This window comes from Macrotis lagotis, chromosome X (assembly GCF_037893015.1).
Source record: "Macrotis lagotis isolate mMagLag1 chromosome X, bilby.v1.9.chrom.fasta, whole genome shotgun sequence".
NCBI lineage: Eukaryota > Metazoa > Chordata > Mammalia > Peramelemorphia > Peramelidae > Macrotis > Macrotis lagotis.
In genome coordinates, this window is record NC_133666.1 from 266744293 (window position 1) to 266764043 (window position 19751).

Sequence of the window (19751 nt, forward strand, 5' to 3'; positions counted from 1 at the left end):
CACTGCCATGGGGGGGGGGAGAGAAGACAGGTTGGTAGAAAAAATGTGGAACTCAAAAAAAGATGAATGTTGCATGTAATTGGAAAAAAGTAAATTCAAATAACATTAAAAATACTGCATATAGAGAGATGATAAATGAATGATTAAATAGATGAATTAATAAATGAATGGATAGATAGAAGATAGCTAAATTAATGGATGGATAGATAGATAAAAGAATGAATAACAAATAAATGACATGGGGGCATGATGACTGTCAACATGTATAGGTGGATTAGTGAGAATCCTCTCTGAACTTAATTGGTTTGAATTAGTTGACAGACTCATCAAAGCTGTGTATAAAAGTTTTCCATTGTGTTAAGACCTGTTGTAGCTTGTGTTCTGTAGACATAGTCCTTGAGAACTTGTGATCATATTCCACAGGGTGAGACTGGAAGAGAACTAGAGCACTGGAACTGGAGGCAGGATGACTTGGTTTCACATCTTGGATACTTACTAGTTGTATGACTTTAAGGTCACTTATATTTGCCTCAGTTTCCATAGCTGCAAAATGTAGATAATAAGAACACCTCCCTCCCAGGGTTGTTGTGAGAATCAAATAAGTTAATATTTATAAAACACTATATAAAATGCTAGCTTTTATTACTAATAACAATATCTTCCAAATAATAATGACGTCTGATATCTCCTTTGATTTTCAAAACAACTCCTTCACTTTTACAGATGAGGAAACTGAAAACTGAGGCTGTGGTCATAGATTATTTGTATCAGAATCAGGATTCTAAGTCAGGTTTTCCTAACTAAATGGTTATGTGACTTGGGACAGGTCCTTTCAGTCCCCTGGGTTTCAGTTCCCTCATCTGAGGCAGCAGGTGTGTGGTGGATAGGGCACTGGGCTTAGAGTCAGGAAAACTCAGTTTAAATTTAGCCTCAGATACTTACTAGCTGGGTCAAATAACTTAAACTCAGTTTCCTCAACTGTGAATTGAGGATGGTGATGACACCTACCTCACAGGGTTGAGGATCAAATGAGATATCTATGAAGTGGTTAGCATAGTATCTGGCACATTGTGGTGCTTGACAGATTTTTACTTCCTTACTCTTTGCTCATCTGTAAAACTAGTTGATCTTTCTGGTCCTTTCTAGTTTAAAAAGTCATGATTCTATAACTAGGTTCTTATGGAGAGATATAAAGTGATTTGTCCACAAACCCATTTCAATATTCAATTAAAAACACCTTGCTTTAATTTAAACATGTAGGATAGTGGATTTCACCTGAATATTTTTTTTGAATTCTTTCTGGTTCTAAATCCTATTATCCCATAAAACTGGACTATGTCTTTGCCCATTTAGCCCAAGATTGCATTAACTTTTTTGGTATGCTCTACTGACATATTGAGTTTATAGTCTGATCCTTTCCAGAGCTGCAGGTCTATTCTATGCCTCCCCCATCTTATATCAGTGGGGCTGATTTTTTTTTGGTACCCATTTAGTGTAAGACTTTACATTTATCCCTATTGAATTTCATGCTCTAACCTGTCAAGATCTTTCTGAATACTGACTATGTCTCCTAGACTTGAAATATTAACTCCTTGAGAGTAGTGCCTGTGTCATTTCTGTCTATGAATCTCAAACACTTTGCACTTAAAATAAATGCTTGTCTCTTAACAGATTGATCAACATGCTGACATTTTCACTTTGCCATGACCTCAAATTGAATGTAAGGAGTCCTTGAGAAGCTGGATTCTCAAACTTGGAACCTCATATTCTTGTCCATTTGCAAAAGAGGACTAACACCAGGGAGTCTCTAGCAGGAAACCATCAGCAGTTTACCCCAAATGGCCATTCCAACATCCAGACTGTGCAATTAGGAGTTACTGGAGTCAAACTGATTACTCTTCTAGGGTTGTTCTTTAAGCTTTGAGTAAGTTGTCATCTTTTGTTACAACCCCTTAAGATGCTAATGAACTGGTTAATTATTTTAAACAGCTTTTTAGCTACTTTTTATTTACCTTTAGACCTTTAGAGGCTCTGCTCTGAGTAGAATAGTCATTGCTCACTAGCAGAATTTTTTTCATCTAGGTTGGCCAGAGCACACTACCCCATGGCCAAGTGAAATTAGGCTGGGCCAGATCCAACCACTGAACCAGAATTTCCATCTATTATGTGAATGAAATGCTCCTTTATTCAGAGCTTTTATTTAGCACTTAGCATAGTGCCTGGCCCATAATAGGCATTTAATAAATGCTAGTTGACTTGTCTTCTTGCATTATTAAAGCAGAAAATTTAATTCCAGTTACCACTGGTTTTCTACAACAGTGCTTTATCAAAGTTTTTGGTTTGTTTCTTTCTTTGGTGGTGCCAAGGTAGGGAAACAAAGTTCAGGAATTCCAAGAAGTTTAGAAAGTATGGGACACTTAATAGAGTTAACCAGATGGGTGCACCTTTTTACCTGAATGTCTCTTTACTTTGAACTTCCCAGGTACCCTGGAGAGGAGAAGATTGGATGTCAACTGAGATAGATCATCAGCTGGCATTCCAGGGATGCAATAGGTCTGACTCTTCCCTTGTTCAGGCACTTTGATAACTCTGTTTGTGAACATTCATGGGCTTCCCAGAACATGGTGGCACCACAAGACCAGGGAAAATGGTAGCATCTAAGCCTTCTCTGTATTCAAGAACCTGAAAAATTCTCCCCCAAAATAACATACATATAAACAAACACATAGTAATATGACCTCAAGTAGAGTTGCTGGTGACGGCAAGTTGCAACCTTCCTTTGATCCTTAAACATCAGAAATAAAGTTACTCTTGTTATATTTACCACCCAAATAACTCCTATAGAGTTTGGACAGCCTAGGGTATATGGAAGGGACATTTTGGATGTACAGAATATTATCTCTGTACCTTCATATCCTAGAGAAACAGTAGTATTAATAGAAAGAAAATAAAAGATTTAAAGTTTAGAGGTACCTTAGAGATAATCCAACTAAACTTTATTTTATAAATGGAAAAATACTGAGAAAATGTCCAATGGCTTGCTCAAGTTTACACAAATAATAATATAAACTATGTTTTAAACTCAGATTGTCTGATTTCAAACCCAGTACTTTTTGACTGTACCCTGTTGCCTATACTTCCATTTCCTCATCTGTTAAATGAGGGGATTGGATTCAGTGACCCTTAAGGTTTGTTCCAGACATATGATCCTATGAGTCTATGACTGTTATTACATGTTTAGGACTCTGATACAGAACCCTTAATAAGTGGCAAAAGAGTTGTATTCAAATTTTGACTACATCACTTACTAGGTACACTATGATAGTGGGCAAATCACTTGACTTTTTGGCCCTGACTTTCTCTTCTCTAAAATAAAATCTTTCTCTTCTCTAAAATAAAATCTCTTCAATGCTCATCTCTTGATTTATTCTCCAGGACCTGGTTATATTGTTCACCTCCTCTCTTTCTTGCATCAATCCTATCAGCTCTTCCCATTGACCTATCCAACTACTTTCCTATGTACTTCCTTTTCAATGAATGAATAAATAAATGAATAAAAGCATTTAACTGGTACTTACTGATAAATACCAGAACAAATAGTCCTTGCTCTCAAGAAGCTCACATTCTAATGAGGGAATCAAATACATATAGTAAGGTTTAGCATTGAATCATATGGAACCATGGTCCTTGAAGTACAATGACAAAGCAGATAGCAATCCCTTTTTTTAATATCATTTCCACTGATAAAATCATACCAGTTTCTGATGTTGAACCAATTGATAGTGCTGCCAAGGACCTGGAGGCCCAACCTTTCTTTTCTGGGTCTTCAGGGGCAGTGATAGGAGTAGCAGCCAGGTTGTATCTCCACGGGGGTTGCTTTCCAGGATGGCTAAGTGTACTGAACTGGAAGTATCAGTATTCCCAAGACTCTTAGGTTTAGGGTCTGAAGGGAGAGGATAGTCAAGATGATAATGATAGTTTGACTTGACTGGCACCCACTACTTCCCTCAAGGTGCCTTGCTTGACAACCTCATGAGGGGTAGTTGATGGAACTGACTTGCCCTTTCTTCACAGGAGTTCGTTCCTCGGATGGCTATGAGAGGGGTCTGGAAGCAAAGCCAATGGTCTGGTGAGTGATGTCACTCTTAGTGCTGTTCTTTTCTTCTTCTCGATGGCAGTTGGTCAACAGTTGTTGCTGAAATTAATAAAGAAGGCAGGTCATCCCCTTCCACAATTACATCTTTCTTCAATGATAGTTGTGGGACTGGAAGCAGATCTAATGGTTTGTGAAGACCTGCTATTCCCGAAGTCACTGTGGGTTCAGAGTTCTGAACTGTTTCCATCACTGTAGACGGTGGTCAAGGTGATAGTTGTGGTTTGATTCTCCTGGCACATGCCACCTCCTACATTGCTGCTTCAGTTAGGTTGACTTGTTTCCTCCAAACTGATAAACTTGATAAAGGTAATCCACTTAAGAAGACTTTAAGAACACTAATCAAAGCAAAAATCAATCATACCTCCAAGGGATAAATGATGATTTATACTAACATCCTGACAGGATATGTACTCCTGTGCATAAGAAATACATTTGTGAATATGGCAAATGTGTGAATTTGTTTTGCTTAACAATTATTTATTGTTGCAGGGATTGCCTTAGAATCTCCACACTCTAAGATAATGCCTGGCTTGTTGGTGGTGTTCAGTTATTTTCAGTCATGTCCCAATCTTTATGACTTCTTTTGGGGTTTCAATACTGAAGTGTTTTGACATTTCCTTCTCTACCTCATTTTATAAATAAGGAAACTGAATCTAATAGGGTTAAGTGACTTGTCTCAGATCACACAGATAGTAATTGACTGAGGACAGATTTGAACTCACAAAGAGCACAAAGATCTATTAGCTACTCAGCTGCCCAATGTCTTTGTATCTCAAATACTTAGGTCAAATGCCTGACATGTTGTAGGTACTTAAACCAATGCTTGTTGATTAGATGAAATATTAATCAATATGCTGAACATTTTCACTTTGTTATGGGAAAGATTCAGTAGGAAAAAGAAAGCTTGGATAGTGTTAGCAAAAAGAAAAATAAAAGGAGGAAAAAGATTTTTGAATTTTTTTCAAAGTGAATAGAAGACAAACAGGAGGAAATTCACAATGAAACACAGAAAAACAAGTCAGCTTTGGAAGAACATGTTAAATTTATTATATTCCTTAAAAAACCAACATATATAAAAGAGTTTTCAGTTTCATTTATAAATAATCCTCTTTTTTTCTCCTACCTTTATCTGGAAATGCACATTTGATTGAATAGTTAAGTTTGGAATAGGAAAGTAATTTTTAAAGAAGCAAAAGAAAGAGAGAGAAATTACTCTATACCTCATTACTCTCCTACCTTAGAATTCCTGGTATTCTTTCAACTCTTGCAATTTGGGTTCGGTCCCTACCACCTTATTGCAACTGTCCTCCCAAAGATTATTAATATCACCAAATCCAAAGGTCTTCTCTCTGTTCTCATCCTCCTCAATATCTGTTGCTTTTGATGGCCATTCCTGGATACATTTTCCTTCTTTATTTCTGAGATTTATTGAGTTTGAAGTTGTTATAGACCATCCAAGGGGAGATGTCCTGTAGGCAGTTTAAGGTGCAGGTTTGCAGGAAGAACCAAAGAAAACAAAGAAAATTATAGGTCAATCTCTCTAATGAACATTGATGCAAAAAATTTTAAATAAAATTTTAGCAGAGATTACAGCAAATTATTATAAATTCAGATAGAATTTATACCAGGTAGGCAGGGATGGTTCAATATTAGGAAAACACTCAACATAATTGAACATATCAATAACAAAAATCAAAAGAAATCATATGATTAATACAGTAGATGCTGAAAAAGTCTTTGATAAAATACATCATTCCTATTTTAAAAAACACTATAAAGTATAGGAATAAACAGAGTTTTCCTTAAAGTAATAAGCAGTATCTATCTGAAACATCAACAAACATGTGTAATGGGAATAAATTAGGAGCATTTCCGATAAGATCAGGGATGAAACAAAGATGCCAATTATCACTATTACTATTCATATAGAATTAGAAGTGTTAGTTTAGCACTAAGAGAAGAAAAATTAAATTGAAGGAATTAGAATGGGCAATGAGGAAGTAAAGCTTTGACTCTTTGCAGATGATATGATGATAAGCTTAGAAAACCCAAGAAAGGGGAGGCTAGGTGAAGCAGTGGATAGAGCACCTGCTCTGGAATCAGGAGTACCTGAGTTCAAATGTGGCCTCATAATCTTAATAATTACCTAGCTGTGTGGCCTTGGGCAATCCACTTAACTCAATGCCTTGCAAAAACCTAAAAAAAACCCAAGAAAATCATCTTAAAAACTCCTTGAAACAATTAAGAAATTCAGCAAAGTAATAGAATATAAAATAAACCCACGTAAATCATCAGCATTAGCCCAAGAACAAGAGATAAAGAGAAATTCCAATTAAAGTAACTGCAAATAACATTAAATACTTGGGAATCTACCTCCCAAAGCAAATCCAGAAACTGAATGAACACAATTATAAAGCACTTCTCATTCAAATAAAGTCAGATCTAAACAACTGGAAAACTGTCAATTGCTCACTGGTTAGGTCTAAATAATATAATAAAAATGATAATTCTCCCCAAATTAAATTATTTATTCAGTGCCAAACCAATCAAGTTACCAAATAACTATTTTATTGAACTAGAAAAAAATATAACAAAATTCATTTGGAACAATGAAAGTTCAAAAATATCAAGGAAACTGATGAAAAAAAACGTAAAAGAAGGTGGCCTAGCTGTACCAGATCTAAAAGTATACTATAAAGCGGCAGTCTTCAGAACTGCCTGATACTGGTTAAGAAGTAGAGTGATGGATCAGTGGTTTAGAATAGGTTCAAAAGGAACAGTAGTAACCGACTACAGTAATCTACTGTTTGACAGATCCAAAGACATTAGCTTCTGGAATAAGAATTCACAATTTGCGGGCAGCTAGGTGGCACAGTGGATAGAGCACCGGCCCTGGAGTCAGGAGTACCTGAGTTCAAATCTGGCCTCAGACACTTAATAATTACCTAGCTGTGTGGTCTTGGGCAAGCCACTTAACCCTGTTGCCTTGCAAAAAAACCTAAAAAAAAAAAAAAGAATTCACTATTTGACAAAAATTGTTGGGAAAACTGGAAAACAGTATGGCAAAAATTAGGCATACACCCACATCTCATACCCTATACTACAATGGGTACAGGATTTAGACATGAAGGGTGATACATAGGCCAATTAACAGACCAAGAAATATTCTATTAGATCTATGGAAAGGGGATAAATTTATGACCAAACAATAAATAGAGTACATTATAAATTGAAAAATGGGTGATTTTGACTATACTAAATTTAAAAAGTTTTACACTAATAAAACCAATGCTGCCAAAATTAGAAGGAAAATAGAAAGCTGGGCACAACTTTCACAGATAGAGGTCCTGATAAAGGTCTCATTTCTAAAATTTACAGAGAATTGCATCAAATTTATAAGGTTATCATTACCCAATTGATAAATGGTCAAAGGATATGAATAGATAGTTTTCAAATAAAGAAATTAAAACTATATAGAATCATATGAAAAAATGCTCCAAATCATTACTGATTAGAAAAAAGCAAATTAAAGCAACTTTGAGGTTTCACCCAGCACCTATCAAATTGGCCAAGATGAGAAAAAGGGGAAATGATCAATGCTGGAGAGGTTAGGGGAGGATTGGGACATTAATGTATTGTTGGTGGAGTTGTGATCTGATCCAACCATTCTGGAGAGGAATATAACATATATATATATATATATATATATATATATATATATATACACACACATACACATAATTGACCATATCCTTTGACCCAGCAATTCCAATACTAGGCCTCTATCCAGAAGAAATCATAAAAAAATGTGAAACATTCCATATGCTCCAAAATATTCATTGAAACTCTTTTTGTAGTGGCAAATAATTGGAAATTGAGGGTATGTCCATCAATTGGGGAGTGACTGAACAAGTCATGGTATATGAATGTTATGGAATACCATAGTCTATAAGAAATCATGGATGGTTGGACTCTAGAGAAGTATGGAAAGAATTATAGGAACTTGCTGAGTGAAGGAGTAGAACCAAGAGTACACATTAACAGAAACATTATGAATTGATCAGCTTTGATGAATTCAACTCTTCTTGGCAGTCCAGAGAACTAGGACAATCCTGGAAGACCTCTGATAGACAACACCATTCACACCCAGATGAAGTTAACCAAAACCAAAACCAAAACAAAGCAAAACAAAAAAACCCCCACAGAATTTGAATGAACACTACACTCACTTTTAAAAAATTTCTCTTATTATTTCTTTCCTATTTCATGGTTTTCTTCCTCTTTTTTCCCTTAATCCTAATTCCTCAAACCGAAAATGACTAATCTGTAATTATGTTGAACAAAAATGTATATGTACAATGTTCACCACTGAGGAGAGGGGGTGGGAAGGGAAGGTGGAAGGAAATCATGTAACTTAAAAATATGCATGTATATGTGGATGTTGAAATTTTCATAACATGTAATTAGAAAAATAAAATAAAATATCAATAAATTAGAGAAAAGCCCTAATACAAATAAAAGATACAGGTTTAGAATTGAGGAGAAAGATCTAAGTTCAAAATGTACATTTGAGCATCATCTGAAAAGACACAATAATCGCAGACATAGGAATGAAGGAGCTTTCCAAAGAAGAGGGTTGACAGAGAATAAGGACAGAAACTTGGAGAATATTAAGGAAAAGAAACAGAGACAGACATAGGGAGACAACAACAGGAGACAGAGAGAGAGAGAGAGAGAGAGAGAGAGAGAGAGAGACAGAGACAGAGACAGAGAGACAGAGAGAGACAGAGAGAGACAGAGAGAGACAGAGAGAGACAGAGAGAGACAGAGAGAGACAGAGACAGAGAGAGACCCAGAAAAAGACATGTTAGAGAGTTAGAGGAAGGAAAAAAAAAGCTATTGAACTCCTACCCATCCAGTCAGTCAATTAACACATTTATTAAATATCTTCTGGGTACCAACCACTGTGGCTCCAACTAAACCTCATTCTTAAGCAGTTCACAGTCTAAAGGAAGAGTCAACATGCAAGTAACTTTGAATAAATCAGATATGACAGGATAAATGGGAAATAACAGAGAGAGAAGGCTCTAGAATGAAGAGCAATTGGAAAAGGCATCCTGTAGAAGGTGATATTTTAGCTGGGACTTGAAGGAAGCCAGAAAGGAGAGCTTAGAAGGGAGAGTCTTTCAGGTCACCCAGGGGAAATGCCTGGAGGGGAAGGTGGGGTATCTTGTTCTAGAAACAACCAGGAGGCCAGTGAACCTGGATTACAGAATATGTGGGGAGGTAGAAGATATAAGAAAACTGAAAAGGGAGATCAGGGCTGGATTATGAAGGACTCTGAATGTCAGAGGATTTTTAGATTTGATGCTGGAGATAATAAGTTGTCAGTGGAGTTTATTGAGAATGGGGTAGGGACAGATGGGTAAAAGTATTTCTATATTGTGACAAATTATTTCTCATTTGCTTCTCACAAAAGTTGTCAGGCAGATGTTGTTATTATTCCCTTTTTACAGCTGAGGAAAATGAGGCAGATAGAGGTTAAATGACTTGTTTCAGGGTTGCACAGCTAGTAAGTGTCTGAAGCTGGATTTGATTTCTGGTCTTCTTGACTTCAGGTCCAGAGTTCTCTCTAGAGAGGTGAGGGTGACAAGGTCAGAAGTGCACTTTAGAAAAATGACTTTGACAGCTGACTGAAGGATGGACAAGAGTGTCATAGAATCCAATCAATGGTCCAGGGAAGAAGAAGGGAAGGCCTGCATCAAAATGGTGGCAGTGTCAGAGGAAAGAAGAGGGCACATGGGAGAAATGTTCTGAAGATAAAATTGTAAAACTGACAGGCTCTGGCAAGAGATTGGATAGCGGTGAGGTAGATGGTGAAGAGTCAAGGATAATACTTAGAAAGCTGGTGGTACTCTTGATTAGAATAGGGAAATTAGGAAGGAGTAGAGATAGAACTTGGAGGGGGAAGATAATGAGGTCAGTTTTGTATATGTTGAGTTTAAGATGACTATGGGATATCCACTTCAAGATGCCCAATCGTCAATTGGAGATATAAACTAAGAACAGTCTGAAAGATATGCATATATATATATATATATATATATATATATATATATATATATATATATTTAAAACTGGGAAACACAAGCAGAGAGGACAAGGCTGAATATGTAGCTCTGAAAATCAGCAGCATAGAGATGATAATTGAATCCATGGAAACTGGGTCACCAAGAGAAATTATATAGAGGAAGAAGAGAAGAGGGTTTAGGGTAAAGCAATGTGGATGTCCATGATTAGCAGGCATGACCAGGATGAAGATGCAGCACTGAGGAACAGTCATATAGGGAAAAGGAGAAACAGAAAAGAACAATGTTACAAAAACCTAGAGAAGAGAATCTCCCATGGAAAAGGGTAATCAATAGAGTCAAAGGCGGTCAAGAGATCAAGAAGGATGAGAAATGAGAAAAGGCTATTAGATTTGGAACTTAAGAGACCATGAGTAACTTTGGAGCCAGTTTCTTTTGAATGATTAGATGTAATAGAGATGGGGGTGGAAGAGTAGGTCATGGGAAATTGATGTCTGTGTTTAGAGTAATTGAGGGCATGTTCAAGTCCCCTAATATTAGGGCAGGAATTGGGGAATGGGGGAAGACAGTGAATAGGCAATGAACTCATTAAGGAAAGAAAGGGAGGGTCTTAGAGGTCAGAAACAGACAATAAATATCAGAATTTTGATAGAGTGACAAATATGAATTGAATGAACTTCAAGGGAGGAGAGGTTACCTAAGGAGAGCCTGGAAGTGCAAGTGGAGAGCAAGTATCCCAATTCTCCCACTTCTACCAGCCAAGACGGTGCCATCAATGAAAGCTAGACAATGAAATGAGTGAGAAAGGAAAAGATTAAGACCAAGGAAGTATGCAAACTATTGCCAAACATATATTCCAGTGAGCTCAGTGAAAGAGATAAGTAGCTTTAGGGTGGAACCTTGGGGGATGAGAGAGGGGTAGGTTGGGTTGAAAAGAGTGGGTCAGGGAAATGGGCAGTGAAGGAGAGGAAACAGGATTTGTAAAATGACAGTCAAACATTCAGCATCACTGGGATCAGCTGGGTGGGAGTTTGTTAATCACTGCCAAATTGGTTTAGGAGGATTATTAAAATCATTAAGGTTTTGCCTTCTGTGTGGTATCCTCTCAGAGTGTTAGACAGCTGAATCTAGCGGAAATGGTGGGAGGGGTGATGGATTAGTGTTTCTCTCTTATCAGAGCACAGACAGGCTAGGCTTGGAGATAGAGGGAACCCAGAGGAATGGCATCTCTCTGTCTGCTGTAGACAATCAGGCAGTCCATAGACATTTATTAAGCTCCTACTATATGCCAGAGAGGGAAGCTAGGTGGCACAGTGGAGTTCCTGACCTGGTGTCAAAAGACTCAACTTCTAGATTTTTAAATCTGGTCTCAGACATTTACTAGCTGTGTGACCCTGGGCAAGTCACTTACTCCTGTTTACCTCAATTTTCTCATCTGTAAAATGAGTTAGAGAAGGAAATGGAAAACCACTCCAGTATCTATGCCAAGAAACCCCCCAATGGGGTCATAAAGAGTTGTACCCAATTGAAACAACTAAACAGCAACAACACAACCAGGAACAATATAATGTCTGAAGATACAAAGAAAGGTAAAAAATCCTGATCTCAAGAGATTAACTGTCTAATGAAGGAGACAACAAGTGAACAACTATGTACAACCAAACTAAAATACAGCATAAATTGAGGGTAGTCTCAGTGAAAAGTCACTTTATAATTATCTCATTTGGTCTTCACAACCACCAAGGGTGCTGATTATTATTCCTATTTGACAAAGAAACTGAGGCAGACAAAGGATAAGTGACCTCCTCAGGGTCACTCAGATAATAGGTGAGCTGAAAAGTAACTTAGAGATCCTCTAATCTACTGCCACCCCCATTATATTATACAGATGAGAAAACTGGGCCCCAGAAAAATGAGGTAATTTGTCTTAAATCATTCAGAAATCATTTGGACTAGAACCTTATGTCCTCTAACTATCAGTTAAATGACCTTCCATTACACTACATGTCCTCCTCTTGTTATCATTTTTATTGATAAACCAAGTACATACTAAGGTTTTTCAGTGACTTAAAAGTTCTTAACAATTCCCTTCCTTTTTTTAAATCAGAAGGGACCTTTTTTGATATTCTGGAAACAAGTTGTGGAGATCTTTGGCAAGGAAGAATCAGTTAATGTGTAGATTACAAAATTTTATTACTAACATAAAATGTTTTCAATAGCTCCCAGGCTTTCTCTATGAAGATTTTCCTTTTTTTTTTTTCCTTTTTGATACTGTGGGAATGGTAGGAGCAAAGTCTTCAATCGATCGACTTATTTATTAAATGCTTCCCATGTGCTAAGTCCACAAAATAATAAAGATGATGATGATGATATGATAATGATGATGATATAGTCCCTGTTTTCAAGACCTCTTATGCTAATGGGGAGATAATCAATTAAGTGGGGGGAGGGGAGGCTTCTTGCAGCAGGTGGATTTTAAGTGAGCCTTGGAGGAAACCAGGAGGTGGAGATAGGGGAGTTACTTGACTTTTTAATGTGAGGTTAGCTCTTCCTTTAAAAAGGGATTGAGACCATCCTCAAGTTCTGATTGGCTCAGGGGGACTAACGGTCCAGGCCATTGACTTTGCTTCTTGGTCTCCTGGCTATAAAGTAGCCACAAGTTGCTGTGGGAGCATCGTTGATGCTTGGAGGCTTGTCAGGATGGATGACTTTGGCAAGGAACCCCCCCATCAGCCAGATCAGCTCATTGAAGTATCCTTGACCATCCTGGCTAAGTAAATTTTCTTTTTTAAACTACTGAATGACCTAAAGGTGTCTTACTTTGTTCCAACAATGAACTCAAACTACCAGGGGCTTAGAACAGTGGAGAAACTTGTAAGGCCCTAGTTCTAACACCTTGTCATTGTTATTATCTCTAACCAAGGACTGTCAAGCCTAGGGTCACAAGCCAGGAGAAAGGTCAGAAGTGAGGTCACCCCGGACAGCATGAAGCTGGTGAATTTGTGATTGGTCAGCCAAGAGCACTGGAAATATTCAAAACCTCAAGAATCTGAAATGACAGGTTATCTGTATTTTTTTCCTCTTCTCAGCCCTTTCAAACAGGATTTCATGAGTATTCTGAGCTTTCTTAGATTCTGCCTTCAAACCCTAGCAAGTAATAGCTTCCACCTCTGATTTCTTCCTTTCTAAATAACCTCTCACCCACCCCACTCCACAAAGCTATGGTTCCCTCTCCCATTTTTTTGCAGTATCTTCAATTAGGATGTTAACAGAACACCCTACTAAATTGAAGATAACTAGATAATATAGATAATATGGTTCCTTTGGGGGTTTTGATGTCTTCAAACCCATAGAAAGAGCCTGCTTCTTTATAACTAGTCTTTCAAGATTTCATTCGTTGTAATTAAGACTTGATTTTAAGATTTTACTTGTAGTAATTAAGACCTGATTGATCAGTTGCCACCTCTGGAGTTACATGGAGATTTTACATTTTTTGTGTTTCAAATATAATGGTGGTGGTTATTTTAGAAGTAGAAAATTACAGATTTTCATTACTTTATATTTGGCTTTCCATACTAGGCAAGTTACTTAGTAAGTTTTGTGATTTATTGGATTATTGCTAGATCTTTAGAAGTATTTGAAAATTAAATTGAGATCGCTAATTATGCTTTCATTTAACTTTTTTTTGCTTGAACTATTTTCTTTTAAAAAGTTTAGTGATAGGGCAGCAAGGTGGCACAGTGGATAGAGCATCAGCCCTGAAGTCAGGAGAACTTGAGTTCAAATCCACCCTCAGATATGTAATCCTTACTTAGCTGTGTGACCTTGGGCAAGTCACTTAATCCCATTACTTTGCAAGAATTATAAAAATAAAAAGTGTATTGATACCCTTTTACAATGCTTAATATATCCCTTCTCTCTTCCCTAATCAATGAATCATCCCCTACAACAAAGAACTTTAAAAAAAAGGGTCAGCAAAACTGATCAAGTCTGACAAGTATATACAATATTTCATATTTGTGGTTTCTCACCTGTAAAGAAAGGAAGTAGGTACATTTTCTCATCTTTCTGCCAGAGTCATCCTTGATCATTGTTTCCTTTTATCCTGCTCTGTCCATTTATATTGTTGTGGTTACTATGCATATTATTTCCGTGGTTCTGCTTACTTGACCTTCCATCTGTTCATATACATTTCCCCATGCATTTTTGAGTTTTGGGCAGTCACCCTCTCCAGGAGTCTCCAGGAGTCAGATAGACTTGAGAGAGAGAGGAAAGTTATATTTTCAATGTGAGCATTGTGATCTTGGAAAGGGCAAAAGCTACAAATCATGTCTTCATTTTATTATTTTGTGGATTATTGCCTAGACTCTAGTCCTAAGAAAAGTGAAGAAGATAATGCTAATGCAGATTAAACTTTTGGGGCCAAGTTATATTTTCTCTGAGACCTTGCTTGCAGATATTTTGAAGTCATTGTCTTCTGGCTTTCTGTTTTGAGTATCCTATCACAACAATTTTTAATGAGGGAATTTTTTTGTTTGCTCATTCTTCCAGACTATTTCCTGACTTCAGACTCGATGGCAGGGCCAGGCTTTGTGCCCTTCAGGAGGAAAGCTATGGTTTGGTACTATTGCTGTTTCCTTAGAGTATTGACTGTTGTATTGTTTCAGGCTCTTAAAGATGGGGGGGTGCTTCAAGTTTTCAAGGCCAGGTTAGAGCCAGATTGGTGCCCCTCTGGTCAGAGTTCTGCAAGGCCCTGATCTGGGTTTATATTTGAGAAACAGGAGACTATTGCTGGACTCTGTCACTGACAGCCCCCCACCCCCACCACGGGAAGTTCTGCTGGATCAGAGTTATAGAATTGCAGGCTCCCTTGTTTGGAATTCCTGCCCTGGTTATTTCTCTGCAGGCCTCAGACTCGAATGGAAGGTGCAAATGATACCCTGCTCTGTTCTGGGATCTGAGCAACCTGAGGGCTTCTCCTGAACTTGGTCCTCTCTGGGTCTATAGTCTGGAGGATGAGATTATTGGATGGGGTGGGGGGGACAGGGGGAAGGAGATGGAGGAAGAGGAGGAGGAACAAGAGGGGAGAGAAGATAACAGAGCAGGTTCTCTCTTCAATCTGCCCTGGATCTGGGTGGTAGACAACAAAGCTGCCACTTCGTACCTGCATAGTAGAGGTGTCTTACTTGGGCTGGAAAAATGACTGGAACTTTTTCTTTTATCTAATGCATTTTCTTTTTTGGGGTTGGGGAGAAGTTCCTCACTCTACTGCTTCCTGATACTTTGTCGACTGGGTCCCTTGGTCCAGATTAAACTTAAAAGTGTAAGGTGGTGGCATTTTTTGTTGTTGCATATCCTTACAAACAGGGTTTCACAAGCATTCTGCTCATTTTAAACTTCTGTTTTCTTTTTATTTCATTTTATTTTTGGAGATCTGGTTGTTAAACAGTATTCCTTGACATTTCACATAGCATGGTTATAATTCATTGCATTCAAGGATCATAATTTGTTTAGTATTTTCAAGTTGATGAGGGTAAGGTACATTTATATAGAGAGAAAATTAACAAAACTTAATGAAAGATTAGATATTAGAGGTTGAGGGAGACAGAAGATATCAACAAGCTTTAGAGCACAGAAAACTTGGAGAATGGTGGTGATAATAATCTATACAATAAACTTAAAGATGTCAAGAGAATAAAGCAGATTTAAAGAGGAAGGTAATAAACTTGGATTTTCATTCAATGGATTAGAGGTATCATTAGGACATTCAAATAGAGACTGGAAGAACCCAATCAAATCAATCATAACATCTTCACATCATAAATGAAGCCAAAAGATAAAAGCGAATTGTAGTCATAAATGGGAGGATTTTCATTGGAGAGGCAAATAAAGATATGGACAGTTGGGTCACAAATCCAAAGACTACCTGAAACATCTACACATTTGGATATCTTGTATTGAAATGGTCATGACTTACAAGAAGACCTCTACAAAAATAACTGCAACTGATGTCTCAGTATCTGTTTCAAGGAATAAGAGAAGAGTATGAGCATATAGAGAAATTTGGGGAAGTCATTCAGATTCTGCATAAGTCAACAACTCCGTCACTTCAATGTAAAAATGGTCTTAGAGAAGAATAGAGGAAAATATGGTAGAAAATATGGTTCATGAATACCTCTTCAAGAAGAGAGTGAATAGGTGCTAAGCATGGTGAGCACCAAATTATATCACAAAAATACAATTATTAATATATTAATAAACAACTGATAACAACTGTTTACTGATGTGAAAGTCATTTTCCAGTCATCTGTCAATTTACATTCAGAACTGTGACTTGTTAGTGTTAAATTACAAATTAAACTAAGTTACTAAATTAGAAAAATAAAAATGAAAAATATGATAAACAATAGAAGCCACGGCCAAACCTATTTTTAAAAGTTGTTGGTATTGTAAAGTGGAAGAAAAAAATACAAGCTACTAAGAAAAGATCACTGTTAAAGCTTCTTGAAAACTGGGAGCTATGTTGTCTGTCACATATTCAAATAAAGTCAGGAATGTGGTCCAGGAGGAACACAATGACTTTGTCCTCCTGGGTTAACTTTTCTGATTACTCAGATTCCTTTTCATAACACAATCTAAACCCCTTGAGGGCAGGGACTATTTTTGTCTTTCTTTGAATCCTTGGCAGTAAACCACAGATAACAAACCTCAAGTGACTTGACTTGACTATGTAGGAAAGTAGAAAAACCTGGATGTGAGGAACCCTTTGTGATTTATTAGAAAACAAACCTCTTAAATGATGAGTCAGATGCTAGAATTGATAGTACTTAGAGGGGACTCTAGCTCTGTTAGAGACCTAAGGCAGAAACGATGTCCGTAGGGTTCCTATGAGTTGGCTCACCACTCTGTGTTCAAAAAGAGCATGGTTCTGAAAGCTAAGTCTTTAGGTGCTGATAAACCTCCCTCACTTACATAAGATAGACAGACAGAAAGACAGTCAGAAAGAACAACAAAGATAGTAGGATTGGGTGGCAGAGAATAAGCTTCATGGAACAAGACTCAGTAGAAAGAAGACACATTCAAAGTAGCACAATGGCCTCATCAAAAGGTGTCTTGGGGGGGGCGGCTAGGTGGTGCAGTGGGTAGTGGATAGAGCACTAGCCCTGAAGTCAGGAGTACTTAAGTTCAAATCCAGCCTCAGACACCTAATAATTATCTGGCTGTGTGGCCTTGGACAAATCACTTAACCCCATTTGCCTTGCAAAAACATAAAAAAGGTGTCCTTTTTTGTCCCTCCATGCATGATCCTTGACCACGTGTTTCCTTCTAAGTATATTCCCTATCTATCTAGTCTGCATTCTGATACTGTTTGTATATGTGAGAGCATGCACTCCAGTTTATGGGAATTTCAGTAGTAGTTTTTCCCGAGAAGTCTACAGGCTAGACTAAGAATATCTAAGCAATAAAAAGCAACTGTCACAATGGTAAGATGCAAATAACCTAAAAATCTCATAGACCAACAAACAATTAAGATCCTTGCCAGGTGGAAAGACATGACAGCTAAGCACAATAGTGATTCAGAATACAAACTCATTTTTAATATCTAACAAATCTAGTAGATTATTATTAAGCTTGTAAAAACAGTGATAAATAAAGGAAAGTTAAAAACAAGATTAAAGAAAGATTGCCTGCCAACTAAGACCCAAGTAAGCCAGCTCCTCCTAAGGGCATTTAGGTATAATGATAGCTTACATTTACATTGCTCTTTAAGGTTTGCAAAATACTTTACATAAATTGCCTCACTTGACCCAGGGAGATAGGTGCTAATATTATTTCATAGATTTTAAAAATCTTTTAGATGGGAAACTTAGTCAGAGAGAGAGAGAATGCCCTTGAACCCAGGTCTTCCTTACTCCTAGTTCAACATTATCTTGACTCTGCTTCACTGGAAAGAAAAAAATGAGCAGACAAAAAAAGGAAAAGATCTGCAAAGATTTCTCTAACACTATTTAGTACTCTAATGAGCCATCATACTTGTAATTCAATCTAAACAGCCCCCAAAGTGCTACATGAAGAAATTGAGATGGCATTGAAGAAAACAAAGAGCAGAAAAGTAACTGAATTCAGCTAAGTATACTTAGAAGAAATCCATTCAAGAGATAAATCAATTTGAAGATTCCCATTAAGCTGGGGTTTCTTTTAGAGCAGGAACTGTCATTTTGCCTTTCTTTGTATCTTCGGTACTTAGCACAATACCTGACTGACTATTAAGGGGCTGATTATCAAAATATCTCAAATATTCTTGTAAATACTTGAAAAGAATGAAAGGCCTTAATTGTCCCCAAAATGAAATGGAGAAACTATCTATTGCCTCCTTTCCTATCTCTACAAAATGTTTATGGAAATGAACTACACATTGTAATTAATAACTATGATTCTAAGGAATTCACAGTGAGAGATGCTATACACTTCCTGAGAGAAAAAGTGATGGATTTAAGATGCTGAATGAGAAATATATTTTTGGACATGGCCTATGTGGGAATTTGTTTTGCTTAACTATTCATATTTATTTCAAGAGTTTGAGTTGTTTTCTTTCTTTTTCACTTAAGGAGGAAGGGAGAAAAAATAAATATTTATTATTTTTAAAATAAGATTTTAAAAAGTGAATAATCTGCAACTGGGACATTCTTGATGAAATGCTAAAACAGACTTTTATAAATTAGGTAGGGTGTTCTGAAAATCTTCATGCAGTTTTCAGCTTTAAGTTTTAAGCTCTAAGCTTAAAACTGCAAGAAGATTTTTGAAACAACTTATATTCAACAGAAGACTGCATCTTTACAATAACACAATTGTCTAAAAGGAATAGAAAATATAAGAACTTCACTGTTTTCTGGCTATAGAGGAGCATTTGATTCAGTAGAGCAAAACACAGTTCTTTCTGGATACTGTCTCCTCTGAATTTATATCAAAACCACAAAAGAGTCCTTGAAAGATGTAACTTCAGATAACTTTGTTCAATGACCTTCTCTCTGCTCTGTTGATATGGAGGACTAGACAATGAAAACAATCTGTACCCTCTTTATAGCTATTGCCACCCATGTACTGTCCTGGCAACAAGGTTGACCTAACAGAGAAGGAACCAGAAGCTTGTCCCTGCTGTAGTCATCATCGTATATGCCCCAGGTCCTTCAGATGGACAAGGCTAGAGTGGGAGCTTGAGCTCCATCCACTTTTATGTTCTTTCTGGAGACCAGAACATAAAAGAATCATCCTGATACATATATCTGGGAGGGATGATTAAACAAGTTAAGTGACAGAGCAGGGTCCAAAAAGATCTGATCTAGTTAGAATATTGGGCTGAATCTAGTAAGATGAATTCAATAGGAATAAACATGTTTTACACTTGGGTTCTTAAAAATTGAGTACTGAATGAGGGAGGCACAGCCACCCAAGTAAGTTGTCTGGGCATTTTAATGAACTTTTATCTTCATATAAATCAGTTGTGT

The 19751-nt window shown here is 37.1% G+C and overlaps 1 protein-coding gene across 1 annotated transcript in view; it reads left to right on the plus strand.

The window, feature by feature from the left end:
- The first annotated feature begins 1693 nt into the window (after positions 1-1693).
- MIER3 (MIER family member 3) overlaps positions 1694-19751 on the plus strand; it is an 84797-nt gene continuing 66739 nt past the window's right edge. The window contains exons 1-3 of the mRNA XM_074207918.1: positions 1694-1924; positions 2483-2553; positions 4075-4129. Of these exons, the coding sequence (XP_074064019.1) occupies positions 4090-4129 (40 nt within the window). The 5' untranslated portion in view covers positions 1694-1924; positions 2483-2553; positions 4075-4089. The remainder of the gene's footprint in view (positions 1925-2482; positions 2554-4074; positions 4130-19751) is intronic.